This window comes from Phoenix dactylifera, chromosome 2 (assembly GCF_051530095.1).
Source record: "Phoenix dactylifera cultivar Ajwa chromosome 2, Ajwa_hap1_PhDact_Kaust_v1.1, whole genome shotgun sequence".
In the NCBI taxonomy this organism is placed as follows: Eukaryota; Viridiplantae; Streptophyta; class Magnoliopsida; order Arecales; family Arecaceae; genus Phoenix; species Phoenix dactylifera.
The window spans coordinates 3419117-3434710 of NC_143191.1; the positions used below are offsets into that span (position 1 = coordinate 3419117).

Consider the following 15594-nt stretch of genomic DNA (forward strand, 5'->3'; position numbering starts at 1 on the left):
TAGGAAAGCTGAATGAAAGTGTATATGCAGAAGCTTTCAGAAAATGATAGTGAAAAGTTAGTGTATGGTACAAATGCAGATTCGTGTCCCTGAGAGTAGCTCTGAGAATTTAATTCAGATGGATCTTTAGGAACTTGGCCGAGTTAGACCAGTGATCCACACAAAACAATCAGCAAGTTTTTTATTTGAGTTTGCTGGTTTTTGTAGCTAGATTATAACTCTAGAAGTAAGGAATCCAACAATGATTGGACTAGTAGTTTAGCCAATGTGATCCAGATTTGGCATACCATCTAGTTGGACAACAGTTTTAAAACAGCACCATAGAAGTCTAGTTGGATGACAGTTTTGAAACAGCACCATGAACTTTGAAACATTTTTTGCCCATTCATTTCTACCAAGGTTCTTCAGAACTATTCTTGTCATCATTATGATCCTACGTGCAATGTTTCAGCCAAGTAAACATCAACATGGATGAAACAGGTGAAAGAGAAACAAATATAAGCCTTGTTTATCAGTTACCTAAAGTCTACTGAGTCATTTCAGTGTTAAGAAACCATATACCATTAGCATAACAAATATTGGCCATGCAAGTATTTAAATCAACAAAAACCTGCACATTGATGAGATATTTGCCCACACATCAACAAAACTAAGCTAGGAAAAAAAATTCAAAATTTCCGTTTGCAACTGAAATGGATGAAGGATCTGCCAGAAGGAACATTGATGGATTGAACAGCATTTTATAGATAGTTCTAATGGAATGGGTCATTTAGACATGACAAATTGCTTTATATCTGTTATTACTAGTAAACTTACTTTTAAGAGATTATCGTAAATTTATCTGCAACAGGCAGACAGCGTTACTGGAAAACTACACATCCCACAATCATCATCAGCAAAACATAAATTCCCAGTTTAAAGGATACAATCCGAAAAATGCTTAGCTAGGTATCGGATAAAAAGAAATCCATGGACAGGTACAAGGTGATTGAAACATGCACAATACAGTTCTTTAATAATCTCACAGATCTACGGTAGTATTTGGAGGATACGAGGAAGCTACATATACCCTGTAAGCAAAACAAACGAGATGAATAGCAGAAGGAAAAAGACAAATGGCTTAAACTGCATATATCACTTCGTATAGTGGGGAATGAATTGCTGGGCCAAGTCTCGAGCATGGTCATTATCTGCTTCAAGAAGGCGTACCACCTGTTTTCACCATGATATTAGCATATGAACAAATTCATAGCGACTCCAGGGATGATTAGAATTATTTCTAGCTATGAAGCATGGATATTGGTATGAGATACCAATAGTACATGATACGGAAATGGTAATTTGGCATATCTTAAAAAAAAGGATACAATATGGCTAGAAAACGACCATACAAAAATAATTTTTTGCATATATGCAAAGAAGCATCTATAAAGTGTGCTTATCAAAATTCATGCTTTATATGATATTTTTAACTTCCACAAACTCCGTAATTTGGTCATCATTTAAATCAATAGACCATGGTTATACTCCATACAATAATATTAACATCACAAAATCCGAAATTAGACATTCGTCAGTAAAATGTCAACATTTGTCAAATAATAATAGAAAATAGACGCCTCTCCCTTATCTCTAGACGTATCAGGGAAGCATCACAGGTGCATCTAGGAAGTATCTGATACGTATCTGATATGAACACATCATGCAATTTGAAGTAAAAGTTCTTCCTAAAATTGTAGGAAAATCATCCTTACCTCTAATTTGTTAAGAAAAGGACTTAATCCTTGGAGCTGACATGTGTGAATTAGAAATTGACAGTTTCATCATTTAACCTATTCAAATGTAATTATTTATGCTAGTGCTGTATAAGCAAACTAGAACCAGCAAGCCTAGTAGCATTTGCTTTTGTCTGGCTTTTTTGTGATTATAGGCTTCTAAGAAAATTTAGGGTGCATTGTTCTCCCATCCAATCAAAAAAAGGAAAAAGCCCTTGGTAAATCAAAAGACCAATAGCCACAACCATGCTGAAGTGTAATCATGACAAAACACAATAAATATGATGTACAACCATAAACAAATAAGCATCACTCTTTTGGACTAGCAGCAAATGCTAATCAGGAATATGAGTATGACTGGAAACTACGGAACAAAACTGCTAATAGTAGAAACCAAAAATCATATTTAACCTTGTCCAGAAGCCTGAATTATACTTATTCTATCAATTTATTTAAAGACAAATTAAAACAAATCTGAGCCTGCATCTGCCTCTAAATTCAATCTTGATCTGACAAACTTTATAATGTCCTACTTGCAGTTGGATTTATGAAACTCATAAGAAATCATAAACATTTTCATATCCTACAGTACAGATGTGACTTGCATTCATATCCACCAGGGATTCAACCTGAACCTCACTTGTCTTAACTGTGCTTGATGTTGATTAGAAGCCCCCAAAATCCAAATATATATACACATATATTATTTATTTATATGTCTTAAGGAAATAGAGAAAAGTAAATCAAAAAATGCATGCAAGATTATAAATGATTCACCCCCTTCTGCAATTCATACATATCAAGACACATTCCACTAAACATATACTGAATCTTGGTTCTCAGTAATAAATTATTGCATATAGTGATGACCATTGCAGCTAAAACATATTGCCCAAATGAATATATAAATAAATAAAACTGAACTAGAAAGTCAAACAAAAGATTGCACCACCACTTAAGATTATGACTTGCTGCTGTAAAATCAGCCTTTTGACATCTTTCTTTGCAAGATGGCCTTTTTTCTTTTTGCCCCCTTCATCTGTGAACTCTAACTGTTAACCTTGACTTATTGGAGAATTGTTACTATAAAATAGTAGAGGTGAAAGAGGGTTTTCCTTCGAAGTGATTTCAGTGCCATCAACTTTACCATTCACAAGATGGGTCTTTATGATATGTAGAGGTGGAGACATGTGGTGTATGCTTCATTATAAAGCATGATAAGCAATTAAAATCCAATATTTTTACAAGGTTATGGGCACTTGGTGCTTCATGAGTGGTTAGATATTTCTTTTATTATCTTCTTCTAGGATGACATAAGAACAAGGTTTTTAGGTTTTTAAGAATCGAGATATCAATCATCATGGTGTGTGACCAAGACCATGATGAACCAAGATCTTGGTTTATCTCAGCTTAGATGAATATGGGAAATTTGAAAAGATCTGAGATTTTTCCAAGACCTCGGCTGATAGTTTAAGACTGAGATATCAAAACTTCAACTGAAATTAGCAATTATTTTAAGACATTAATTATGAGATTTATTAATAAAATAGCATTTTAAGAAAGTAAATAATGTGATTGGAAAATCTTGACCAATATGTTGATGTCATATGAGCTGATATTTCTTGATTGATTGATATATATTGGCCAAGATGAAAGAGGCTGAATTATCTTATATCTCATATCGAGGACTGACTAATACCAATACAAACAGTGAATGAGAAAAATTTCTAAATGAACTACGAAGAAAGGTGCATGTGAGATTATTTTCTTTTCAAGCATATTAGCACCTACTTCATGTTAAAATCCTTTTAAGATATCCTATATCCAAGATATCCTATATCCCATGTGCATTCATTTGCACGTGCATTCATTGATGCTAAAGCTGGCAAATCATGAGATTAGTACTGCCTGTCATAAGGGGAGGTGTAACGGCATTTGATGTAGGTGGTAAGAACATCGAGATAGATAGCTGGTGTAACAAATAAAATAGAAGATTAGCGCATCATGAGAAGCATAATTTTTGGATTATAACATTTGAAGATGATTAAGTGATAAAAATTATGACATTATTGTTTAATTATGTGTTACAGAGATCTAACGAGGTTTTACAAACAAGAAGTGATCAGACATGAATAAGGTTGAGCAGAAGAACATAAGCTTACAGCAAGAATTTAAAGGTCAACATCTTAAGAAAAGACAAAGTTGGAGAAAAACGAAGGTAATCCTAATCAGATATGCTAGTTTTTATTCAAAGATCGAGGCAAAAGGCAGTGAGTGAGCTTGTACTTTCAAGGTGGAGCTAACTATGAAACTATACTCACTGGGTACTATTAACATTGAGAAAGTAAGGTTTAATTTTTGCAATAGTAAGAACAAAGTGGGGTTTTATGTTTTCAACAAGTCATGAGTTCAGGAGGAAGAGGCACTGGAAAATGAGAGAGTCCCTTTAAGGACAATCTTAGACTTCATTGTGAAGATTGGGTAAAATGTAGCATCATCATGAGATAAGATCTATTATTTGAAAATATGCTTTGACTGGATCAACTGATACCCAAGTTGGTCTTACAAGAGCATGCATTGTGAAAAAAACCAAGAGGGTCTCCATGATGTCAAATAAGAAGGCGGCAGAAGAAAGATATTTCACTAGGAATGACGTCCTAAAAAGGGGAACTTAGCACTCGGTCCTTCTGCTTGACTACCATGTCTCATGGTTTTTACACAGAGAGCATTTCTAGTTTAGTCCCTTACAGTTAGCCCTCTTTGTATATGCCTATTCCTGTATATTGTTAATAACAGTTTTCTGAATGCATTTACTCATAGGCCAGGGATCAAACATAAAATGGCCATCGAAACGAAGGGCCTGGAAGACTAAATGTAAAGCGGCAGTTGATCCAGGAGGCAGACATTCATCGCCATAATTATGGCTTATGTCCTTCCAAAGCACCAAAAGAATAATGCCACCATAGTTGAGACACAAGCATGCTTACAGTATTAACTGCAGTTATTAGAAGAGTTAACATCTACACCTAGAATTTGTTGCAAAAATTGTTGTCTCTGCATTTTGCACTTTCCATTAGCCCAGTGCCTAAAGTAGATTACTTTCCACAACCAAAAAATTTAGAATAATAGTAACGATGGATTGATAGTTATAAAAACACCAGTCCTTTCCAAACCATCAACAAATCTTTAGCAAACAAAGCAATACACAATTTAATGTCCACAGAAGTAGAAAAGAACTCAGCACAAAACCCTAATACAAACCTCTCCCATGGATGGACGCATCTCAGGATTTCTCCTAACACAGAGGAATGCTGCTCTAGCCAGATGATACAACTCATAAGTATCATAGGATTCTCCAACACGTGGATCAATAAGTTCATGCAGTGCAAGACTTTCAACTAGTGGTCCCGCCTGAAATTAGCAAAACAGAAGAAGGTTTATCATGATGTCATCTGACATGCATGCTTTAGGTTGAATATTTTTCTATCAAACAACAAAATTTTGTCAAACCCATTTCAGTAAATGTTGACTATGCCCATTTTGTTCGTCCACTACCCGGCGTCCTGATATCAGTTGAAAAAGAACTATCCCAAATGCATAAACATCAGTCCTCACAGATACAATCCCATGTTCAGCATACTCAGGAGCAAGGTACCTACATAGACTTAAGAAATATTGTCAGTATTATATAAAAAGGGAAAAGCTGAGTGAAACTAGAGGTATGACATGATAAACAGGCATGAAGTTCCCACCCTGATGCACCAAGAACTCTCGTGTGAAAAGAATCATTATTGGACTTCCATCTAGCAAGGCCAAAATCCCCAAGCTGTGGAAAACCAGACTTCATCAATATATAGGCTTTTCACACTGCATAAAATGTATATCTGCAAGTGACTTCAATCTTAATTCCAAATTCAGCGAGCTATAAGGAAGAGATGTAAATTGGGTAGCACGATGGTAAGAGTTATACAGAAATTTCCTATAACATGCATGATGTAGGTGGTACACAGCTTCTGAAAAATGAGTAAGTTTTCAGCAAACCAGGGCCTCCAAACTTGAAATGTAAGAGAAGATGGGTATTTCCATATATGTGACAAAAATCAGAAAGTCCCAAAATGAAAGCCTATTTTAAAATTTAGATCAAAATCTGGTCAACACGAAAAAATGAAGCTTAAACATCATATGATAACAACTGAGACATCGCAAAGTTACCCAGTTTTTTTTTCCTTTATTTTATTATCAAACTTCCCAATTGTACTAAAATTAGCTTCCAAGAATTTAATCCTGATGCCTCCAACTCATCTAAAGGTCAGAAATTAAACCATTTGACTGCAAAAAGATACCTCCACTTTTTTGTGTAGCTAGGTTGCATAAAACATGTATAGATGTGGATCTGAAATGCAAATATGCAAGTGGGTGAGGAGAACTGAAAATATTTCACAAGTTCAAAGGTTGAAATCACCTCAGAACACCACACTTATGCACATGAAATTTAAAGAAGGTATGTTGGACGACTCAGTTCCTGCAGCAAAGATTCTTTGGTTTAAAACACAAAGCAGCTTTAAAATGACCAAGATCACCTTAGACTAGCATTAGTTTTGGGGCCTGAATGACATCTCCAGTTTTCACCACCCAACAATACTAAAAATTACTTCAATTTTTCTATATGCAAAATAAGTTATGTTTCAGCAAACTGACATGCAGCCTCTGACATACTAATTTCATAGTTAACAGGAAAAAAAAATGGAAGGTGGAAAAGTTAACACAAATTTACCATGGGAACAAAATCATGAGTAAGTAGTATATTGCTTGGCCGCAAATCTCGATGAATTATTGGACCTCCACGGCACTCTTCATGTAGAAAACGCAAACCTTTTGCTATTCCAATAGCCATAGCATGTCTTTTATGCCACTCCAGTAGGTGAGCTGACTGACCTATTTATCAATAGAAAGAGCTAGTATCTCGAGAAAAAATAAAATAAAATAAAGAAAAATCTTGCAGGCGAAATTGCTATTGCTGTCAAAAGATAATAATATTACGTATTTATTACAATGTAATATGTAAGTCTAGGTCATTTTGACTGCAATAGTCACTTACTAAACAAATGCCACTCGAGAGATTTATTGCAGATATATTCATAGACCAATATGTTATGGTTCTCCTTGCAACAGTAACCCAACAGCATCACGATATTTCTATGTCGTGCAAAGCTGAGGATATGTACTTCAGAAAAGAATTCAGAATATCCCTGTGTACTTGCTTCCTTCCGCATTTTTGCCGCAATAATCTGCCCATCTTTAAGTCGGCCTTTATATACATGACCAAATCCACCTTCTCCCAAGAAATTTTCTTTTGAAAAATCAGATGTTGCAGCTTGAATCTCTGAAAATCGAAATCTCATAGACTCCTTGACATAAAGTATCGATTTTAGCCCACAAACAGCACAAAGAATTGGCTTTTCTAAGGAATCATACTGAAAAAGAGTATCATGTTGGCCTTGCAGTGCATGAGGACCCGCAAGATTTGTGTGATATCCTTTGGAATGCTTCCCTATAAGATATAAGAATTATTTTAAATACAAAGAACAATATTAGAAGAAAATGTGTGACGAGCAACTAACTGTCTGCAGACAAGAACTACCATCACATTATAAATTAATATAGAGATAACTGCTAGAAATATAACACATATAATCAAGGTTCACAATCTCAGCACTAAATCCCATACTGGTATGATGTTGGTAGAGTGTTAGTACTCCCAGTATGGGGATTGCTTAGCGTACCAGCACTTGGTACACCTCTTTACCGAGTATCTATTCAGTAGTACGGTACAAGTATGGTTGGTAGGGGGTGACATGCACCGGTACCATGAACCTTGCATATTATGATGTAGAGTTTGTTGAGCATAATCTTACTATATTTTCTGGACAGTCAATAATAAGAATTGTCGAAAATTTCAAACATCTTTAAGAATCATAGTGTCATATAAAGATTGTTTTGTTATTATACTAAAACTCTTGTCATCAACAAACCTTTGTCAAGCTGTTAGTTCCTTGCCAGGCATCCTTTCAATACTATGAGGTTATCTGATGAAAAATGAACACATACCAGCAACAAACTCAAGTATGCTAGATTATTCATGATTATAAAAAACCCAAGTACAGAATGGACATGATAGCATCCCCATCCTCATAAGCAAAAGAATGCGTATCCATGTCACATGGCAACACTGAGAAAGATTTCCCCAAAAAAAAAGGGCAAGACAATAAAAAGGTTTATGTTAGACATATAAACCCAGATTATAGGGTCCATTTTAGTTTGGTGTAAGCGGGATGAATAGCAGCCCACTTTGCTGAAGTGGCTTCTGCAATCCATAGGCCCAAGCAAACTTGGGCCATTTCTGCCTAACAGCGCCACTTCAGGCCAACCGAACACATAAAGTGGGCTCCCTTTAGCTGAATTGAGTTTGGATGCCCAGTTATGGGCAACACAGGCCTATTGAGAAAATATCATCACGGCTTGTGAGGTTTATATAGAAAATATTATTTGCTCCATTAGCTAACCTCAGAACTACTGAGGGGTTGCTTACAGCGAAGGACTAGTTGGCAGCAATGAAGTAATGAAGAGAAGATAATTCCATTTCTGCAAAACAAGGATCTGATGAAGAATAACAGCTTGCTGGATATAGACTGCAAAGAAGTGGCTCCAAAGTGGTATGGTGAAGAAGGTGTTAAAGCCTTGAGGAAGGGAACCATTTTGCTGATTGGCTTTAAAATTTTGTCAATAATAAACCTACCAAATTTTGATTGAAGGAGTGCCCGGTAGAGATCGTATATTTGGTCAGAAAGGACAATAGTCTTCATTACTTTATTCATTCATGTAAGTGAATTGTTCTGTCCGAAAAAATTCATGTTGTGTTGTCTTTACCATATGACAATGAAGATGACAACAGCAAAACCAGCAGTGTTTTTTAGACAGTATGATAGCTTTAAGAAAAACAAAAAGAAAAGTAGCTATTTTACCAACTTGGTAGAAAACCCTTAACAATGTATAGATAATCAATCATGCAGAAAAAATAGCATTCTATGATAATTATAAAACCACAAAAAAGAAACAATCATAAAAGGGAATATCCGGATAATTTTGCACTGGGGATGAGCTAAAAGGGGTGGTAATTGATGAAGCAAGGAATATGTAAGTGCTGGATTATCAATCTACTAAATTAAAGAGTTAAGTGAGACTTGTTAGCATCGAATAGGATTCGAGATTAATATAGTATATATCAACAAAAGAATGGAAGTTTTTCTTGAAAAATCAAAGAAATGGTGTTTGTTAGAAATATTTTTAATAATTTGCTGTTTGGCCAAAGTTCTTGGTTAACTCAAGTGGGTGCAGTGTTCAGGTGCTGTAGCAGTTTCAGGTGTAGGTGCGGGAAAACAAATCCGATAAAAATATTTTGAATAAGAAAATGCTTAGAAAGTGGGTGCAAAGACGAGTTTCTGAAGAGATTTTGAAGCGGGTGTACCATATCCTGTTACTAAGTGCCAAATATAACACAAAATTTTGTAGACGCCATATGGTATTATACAGATCAAATTCAATAAGATTTCTAATTAAACCATATAAAGCATATATTACCTAGGCTATATACCATGGTACGCCATACCATATTAAATCGTGCAGTACGGAATATACAGTACCATATCGGTTCGGTACTGATATACAGTACGGGGGTGTATCGCCACTTAGTATGCCGAAGCGGCCCCCATACAGGACATACCGGCACAATAACAAGATGGCACCAGTACGATACCTAGTACCAAGACAGCGTACTTTGCTATATACAAATACGATATGTAGTGGACACTACTTTTACCCAATAAGATGAAGCTCTCTCACGTACCAGCTTGCTTAGGTAAAGATTCAGTCTCATCATATGCTAAATTTTTGTGATTCAGAGTCTTGAAGCTAGATGCAGGAAGCATGTTGTACTTGAAAATATCAGAGCTATCTAGGGAACTGGAAGAGGCATAATAACTTAAGGAAGATACAACACACTGCTCATTGCTTTCAGTCTCCTGCATGTTGAATTTGGACCCAACAGTCCTCCAGTCAGAGTAGAAAGATTTCTGCTCCAAGCCTTCCTTATTCGAGGCCTTTGTCAAAAACGGCTTCATCACTTCCACAGATAAACTATCCTGAATTAATGCGACCTTGCAGGGAATATGTTTCACATAGAATTTCAGATCCTTTCTTAGGTGCCTGCTAAGAGTTGGTATTCATTATTCAAAGCAATTTAGATTGAACTTGAAATCCTAAATAACATTATAGACTCAGTAATCTTCATAGGAGATAATAGATTTAAAAAATGGAAATATTTGAGTTCAAATTACTTTCACTAGCAGCAATTTCATGTGTTAAAATCAACAGCACAATACTCAGAGATTGTGATGGACCATTCCAGAAAGAGGTAGGATTCATGCTCATCCGAATAGTTTTAAAGTTAGTAATACTATATATTGATGTAGATCAATCATGCTAACAGCAGGTTTGCTTCAGTGCGATATAATCCAATTCACATGAAAACTTCATTTCACAGAAAGCTATTACTAATGATATAGCAACTTCTATAAGCAACAGACAGTCATATTTCTGCACACCAATTTGTTTCCCTTTTATAGTGGAAAAGGATAAGAGCAAACGACAAAGAAAATACTGTGATTGTGGACACCAAATGCATACCAAATCTTGACACTAATGAATACTGTTTGCACAAGAAGGTTTCATTTGACTCTAGTGACGCTTGAAATGTTTGATTCCTGCTCAACATAAACAACTCAACTGAAGATTTATCATGGAACCAGAAGGCGGTTTAAAACTTGTTCAGGTACCTAACTCATCTGACATGGACCAGCAACCTTGTCAGCTTGAAATCAGTTACCGACAAATCTCAAAGCACTACCTGAGTTCCCTTTCTATATCATATATTTTTCTCTCTTTTTTCTATATAAAGCATCATTTACGATAAAAGCATCAAAGATGTAATATGAAGCAATTGTTAAGCGTAATCAGTGAGTTCCAAGCTACTTTAAATTGCCTAGCCAAGCCCTTGAGCCTCACCAGTAAGCACTTCACAGATGGATCCCATGGTGCAAATTATGTCACAGGAGATGAGGCAATAACTTGAGTGATAAATTAGAACAATAGAGGATAATTTAGTAGGATAAGACACCATAATGAACCAAAAACCAAATTAAAATTACATAATACTAAATTTAATCTATAGATGACTGGAGACTAGGCCCTGACAAAAGAGTTAACAAATGATATCAAGATTAATCTATCCATCATGGGTCTATTCACAAAAATGGTGACAACAATTAAGGTCCAGTAACAACCATTAGGTAATTTCTTCTGTCTGGATCTGTTCATCAAATGCCTAATTGAATGCTTTTTCCTAAGTCAATACTGGCAATTTTCAAAGAAAAAAAATTCTGTACACATTTACTAATTTGATATGCACATATGATGTGTAATGACTAAATTGCTGACCATTGTCAAATAAGAAAACAAGTAAAATATTAGCAATTCAACACAAGAGTCCATCTGGATGTACAAGAAACATAGTTGACAGAATATTCCATACATCTGATATCTTTAAGTTCTCTCCTCACCTAGGCATTACAAACATGATCAAAACAACACAAGCATCAAGAAGCAAACATATGACCTAGCATTAAGTACAACCAAGTTGCTCAGTGGGAACAAAACAACCTCTTGCAAACAACTACTTAGTTTGGCTTTCCAGCAGTAATTTTGACAATCATGCTGACCTGGAATGCAGAACCATATGAAGATCTACTTAAAATAGACGGCCCTAACCGAATATCCACATTGAAACAAGCAGGCATATTTTGGAATTATTTCAAGTCCCTAGCATTGTTGACATTGATTGGCAATATTGACAGAATAAAGTAATGCACAAATAGAAATGTATGTCTCAATGCACTAAAAAAATCCCTTATTCTTTCACCTACTGTTCCCTATTTTCACGCATAGTGCATCATAAGTAATTTCAGCATCACAAATTTACCAGGAAGCAACTGTATGTACAAATCCAGTTGTTGCAATGTTAATTGATGAGAAAAATTACATACAATGTTAAAATGTGATAACAAGTAAAAACTTAGAAGCACAAGCATCCAGAGAAAGCCAAACCAACCAGATTGTTAAAATCCCAATTTAATGTACCAATGAATTGAAACCAGGGCCAGTTGCAAGCATCAACCAAACGATATCCAGATCTATTATTTTCGTTGTTATAGATCTACTTCCAGGAGAAATGAGAAAATTAACAAGGTTCGGCCCTGGCCAAAAAAAATAAACCATGTCTAGGATCGTTCTTCCATGTGTATTTTACCTTCAATTGACAGTATGGAAACAGCCTTGACTGTTGACTATCTGGAACATTGATTGCTTTTCTAAGTAAAAACTGAAAGCTTAGATGATATAAAGACTTCGCATACATTTCACCAATTTGATATGCATATAATACAGGTAGCACTAATTGTTGATCATGTCATATGAAGTAATCAAATAATAGAGTCATTCAGGATGCAATATAAGAAGCACTTCTACATAATTTATTTTGATGCACCTAATCACATTATATCTTATCTCATCTAGATGCGAAAAATCTGAACCTAAACGAAATAACACAAGCAACCAGAGGCAAACATACCGATCAAGTATAACCCATGTGGCTTTACTAGAAACTACTTCTTGCAAAATAACTACTTTTGTAGGTATTCCTGCAGTAATTTTGATGATCATGCTGACCTGGCACAGAGAAATATGAGATCAGAAAAATGACAACAGTATATGGCATACAAGTGTCGATGCTTTTTCCATATTTCAGTAGGTTATAGGACTCATAATTATGCATATAAATAGCATCACTGAATTCCTGCCCCACAGACTAACATAAACAAGGATAAATAACAAGAGATATGTTGATAGTTCATATATGACCTAAAACAGGTTGATGTCAGACTTCATTATTAGCATCAAACGTCACTTTAAAAAACCTTTTGCCATTTGAGACTAGGTGATGGATTTTTTAATCCAAATCTAACTACAAGTTTGGTTTAAGAATTGCAACTGGCCATACAACATTCGGTAACGCATTATGGCCTCCTATTAAAAAAAAACATGCAAGAACAAGGGTTAATGCATAAGAATATAAAAGAATAGTAATAAAGCATCGACTTATGCAGCATTTGCAGCAGATTACCCCTTCAGCTTTGCATTGCTCAGCACTTTGTAGAAGCATGCTTTCGTACAGATCAAGCTTTCTAGAGATCTCCTCTTCAAGCGCACGGGAATTGGTCCCAAAAAAGGAGTCGGTGCATGCTTTTATTTGATACCCCACTAAGTCAAGCAAATAAGGAATTTTTGTAAGGTGATCAATGGAATCCAATAAACTAAAAAAATCAGACGCACCATTAACTTGCATTTTTGAAGTTTATTCAGCAACATTTATGGGAATCACAAATAATAACGAAACTCAGCAAGTAAGAAGCGTCCTTTCTATCATCTTCCTCCTCCCCTCCTTTTCACTTCAATGTCAAGCCGGAAAGGAGGGGAAAAACAAGAAAAATGGAATCCTACTCTTCATGCCAAAGCATTCAAATCCAGAACTAAGAAGGGAAATCCGATGGATTCTCACTAGGGTGGGTGACGGTGTGGAGGACGCCGAGGACGACCAGGGTGTCGCCACCATTGAGAATGTCGCCCCTCATCCGGATGCCCTTCACGGTGAGCTGGAGCTCGCACTCGTTATGGACCCTCGTCGCGTCGTAAGCGACGATCACGACGTTTGACGGCAGAAGCGCGGAATTCTTCCGCTGCTCCATCTCCAGAGGTCGCGAACGAGATTACACCGAATCCCCCCGAAGATCCCCTTCCCGACCCCTGGGGTCTGGGCCGCCTCCTCCTCCTCGGCCTTAAATCCCCGCATCGGTTCCTCCGTCGCCCAGATTCGGAGGATATCCGGAGATCGATTCCGAGCATATTCGAGAAGAGAGATGGGAGAGGACAAAGGCGAAGAAGGGATGGTGGTGGGATCGCGATCGCTGCCGGCCGAGAAAGACGACGGGCGCGTGAAAGCGGAGTTTCTTCCTTGGAGGAGGCACGACGGGGGGGCAAGATCGAAAATACCGGCCGCCACAGGGCATTTTGGAAGGGTGTCGTCATGTAGGGGAAAAAAATTAAATATTATATTGAACTAACGGTAGATATGATCACGGGCCGGGCCGGGACGGAAATTTGCACAAAGTGAACATAGTGTATTGCTCCAGATCCTGGGCCGACCATCGGGCTTAATGACCATTTTAAATTTTCTAAAAATATCGCGATTTTAGCTTATTCTTATTTATGCTTTATTATCATAATTCAATTATATTTTTATGTTCATTTTATTTATTAATGGTTTATATTTTTCTTATATTTTAGTTGATTATGTTTTTATCTTTATGTCCATGTTTTATTTTTTATTTTTTATACTTTGTTATATCTATTCTGTTATATTATTTGATGAATGATCCACTCGTATTTCATACTAATATATGTAACTTTTTAATTTATTTTGATTATCATATCAATTACCTAGTATTTTTAATATATGTTATTCTATTGTATTTAACTTATTCACTATTTTTAATTCTTTGTATTGTTTGTCAATTTTCGACATCCTTTAGTTTAGATAAGTTTTATCTTATTACTAATTTTTATGAATATTTATTTTTTATTGGATTTTTATTTTCCTTTTTGTATTTTATAATTTTGTATTAATGTTTTTTTTGGTTTTACTATATTTTAGTTAGTTATTGTATTTTGCAAGTAAGCTGTTTTTATCATTTTTTATGTATATTTTTTTACTATCATTTTATATGTTACAAATTTTTAGTTTTATAATAACTAATTTATGGTATTTAATCCTATTTTGTATTTCGTTTTTATTTTTAAAATTATTGATTATTGCATAGATTTAGGTCTCCAAATTATATAATTTTTGATTATTAGTTTAAAAATAGTAAATCACATTCACAATATCAAATTTTATGTACGATGGAACCTTCATATTGGCTAGAATTTCAAAAGACATCTAGTTATACTTATATAAAGTTTTTTCTCTATAAAATAGTTTAGATTTTTTTGAGAAAAACTAGTATAGGTACCCTATGTATAGATATAGGGACTTCAATAGCAATTGGTATCAAGCTATAATCCCCTTAAAATTGTAGCAACCTTTCAACCAATATGAAAAAAATTTGACTGTTCTATATATTTGGCCAAAATAATATATTATTACATTTAAATATTTGAAGAAATTGAACATCGTATTATATTCTTTTTGATAGTGACATTATCAAATGACGCCTTTATTTTATTTTTATTGTCTCTCATTATCTATCAAATTGAAGATAGTTGATTTCACATAGCATCTGTTTTATATTTTTACAAAGATCTTAGTTTTAGTTAAGGTCTCATAAATAGACGGATGCTAGCATCATCAAAAGTTTGCCTCCGATATCTCCAAATTTTTAGGACCGTGCCTTTTGTTTGGCCCTTCTAAAAAGCTTAGTGTGCTAGTCTCCTTCTCAATCACAACGACAACGCCCAAATTCAGCACATTCTTAGCCACACCAAACCCATAGAACTCGTAGCACCAAGATCATCACCCTGCTTCATAGCATGCACAAACACATGATCATTCTTTGAGATTTGCGATCGAACACAATCAAGAATGATCACACGT

At 35.3% G+C, this 15594-nt stretch overlaps 1 protein-coding gene across 1 annotated transcript; it reads right to left on the minus strand.

Moving 5' to 3' along the window:
• Positions 1-768: 768 nt before the first annotated feature.
• LOC103722203 (EPD1-interacting receptor-like cytoplasmic serine/threonine-protein kinase) lies at positions 769-14009 on the minus strand. The gene is made up of 10 exons (XM_008812679.6): positions 13504-14009; positions 13069-13205; positions 12517-12614; positions 9679-10037; positions 6874-7326; positions 6550-6710; positions 5528-5601; positions 5286-5430; positions 5037-5186; positions 769-1212 (listed from the first exon to the last, which is right to left on the minus strand). The coding sequence occupies exons 1-10, from the start codon at positions 13688-13690 to the stop codon at positions 1135-1137; spliced, it is 1842 nt and encodes a 613-aa protein (XP_008810901.3). The 5' UTR covers positions 13691-14009; the 3' UTR covers positions 769-1134.
• Positions 14010-15594: the final 1585 nt, after the last annotated feature.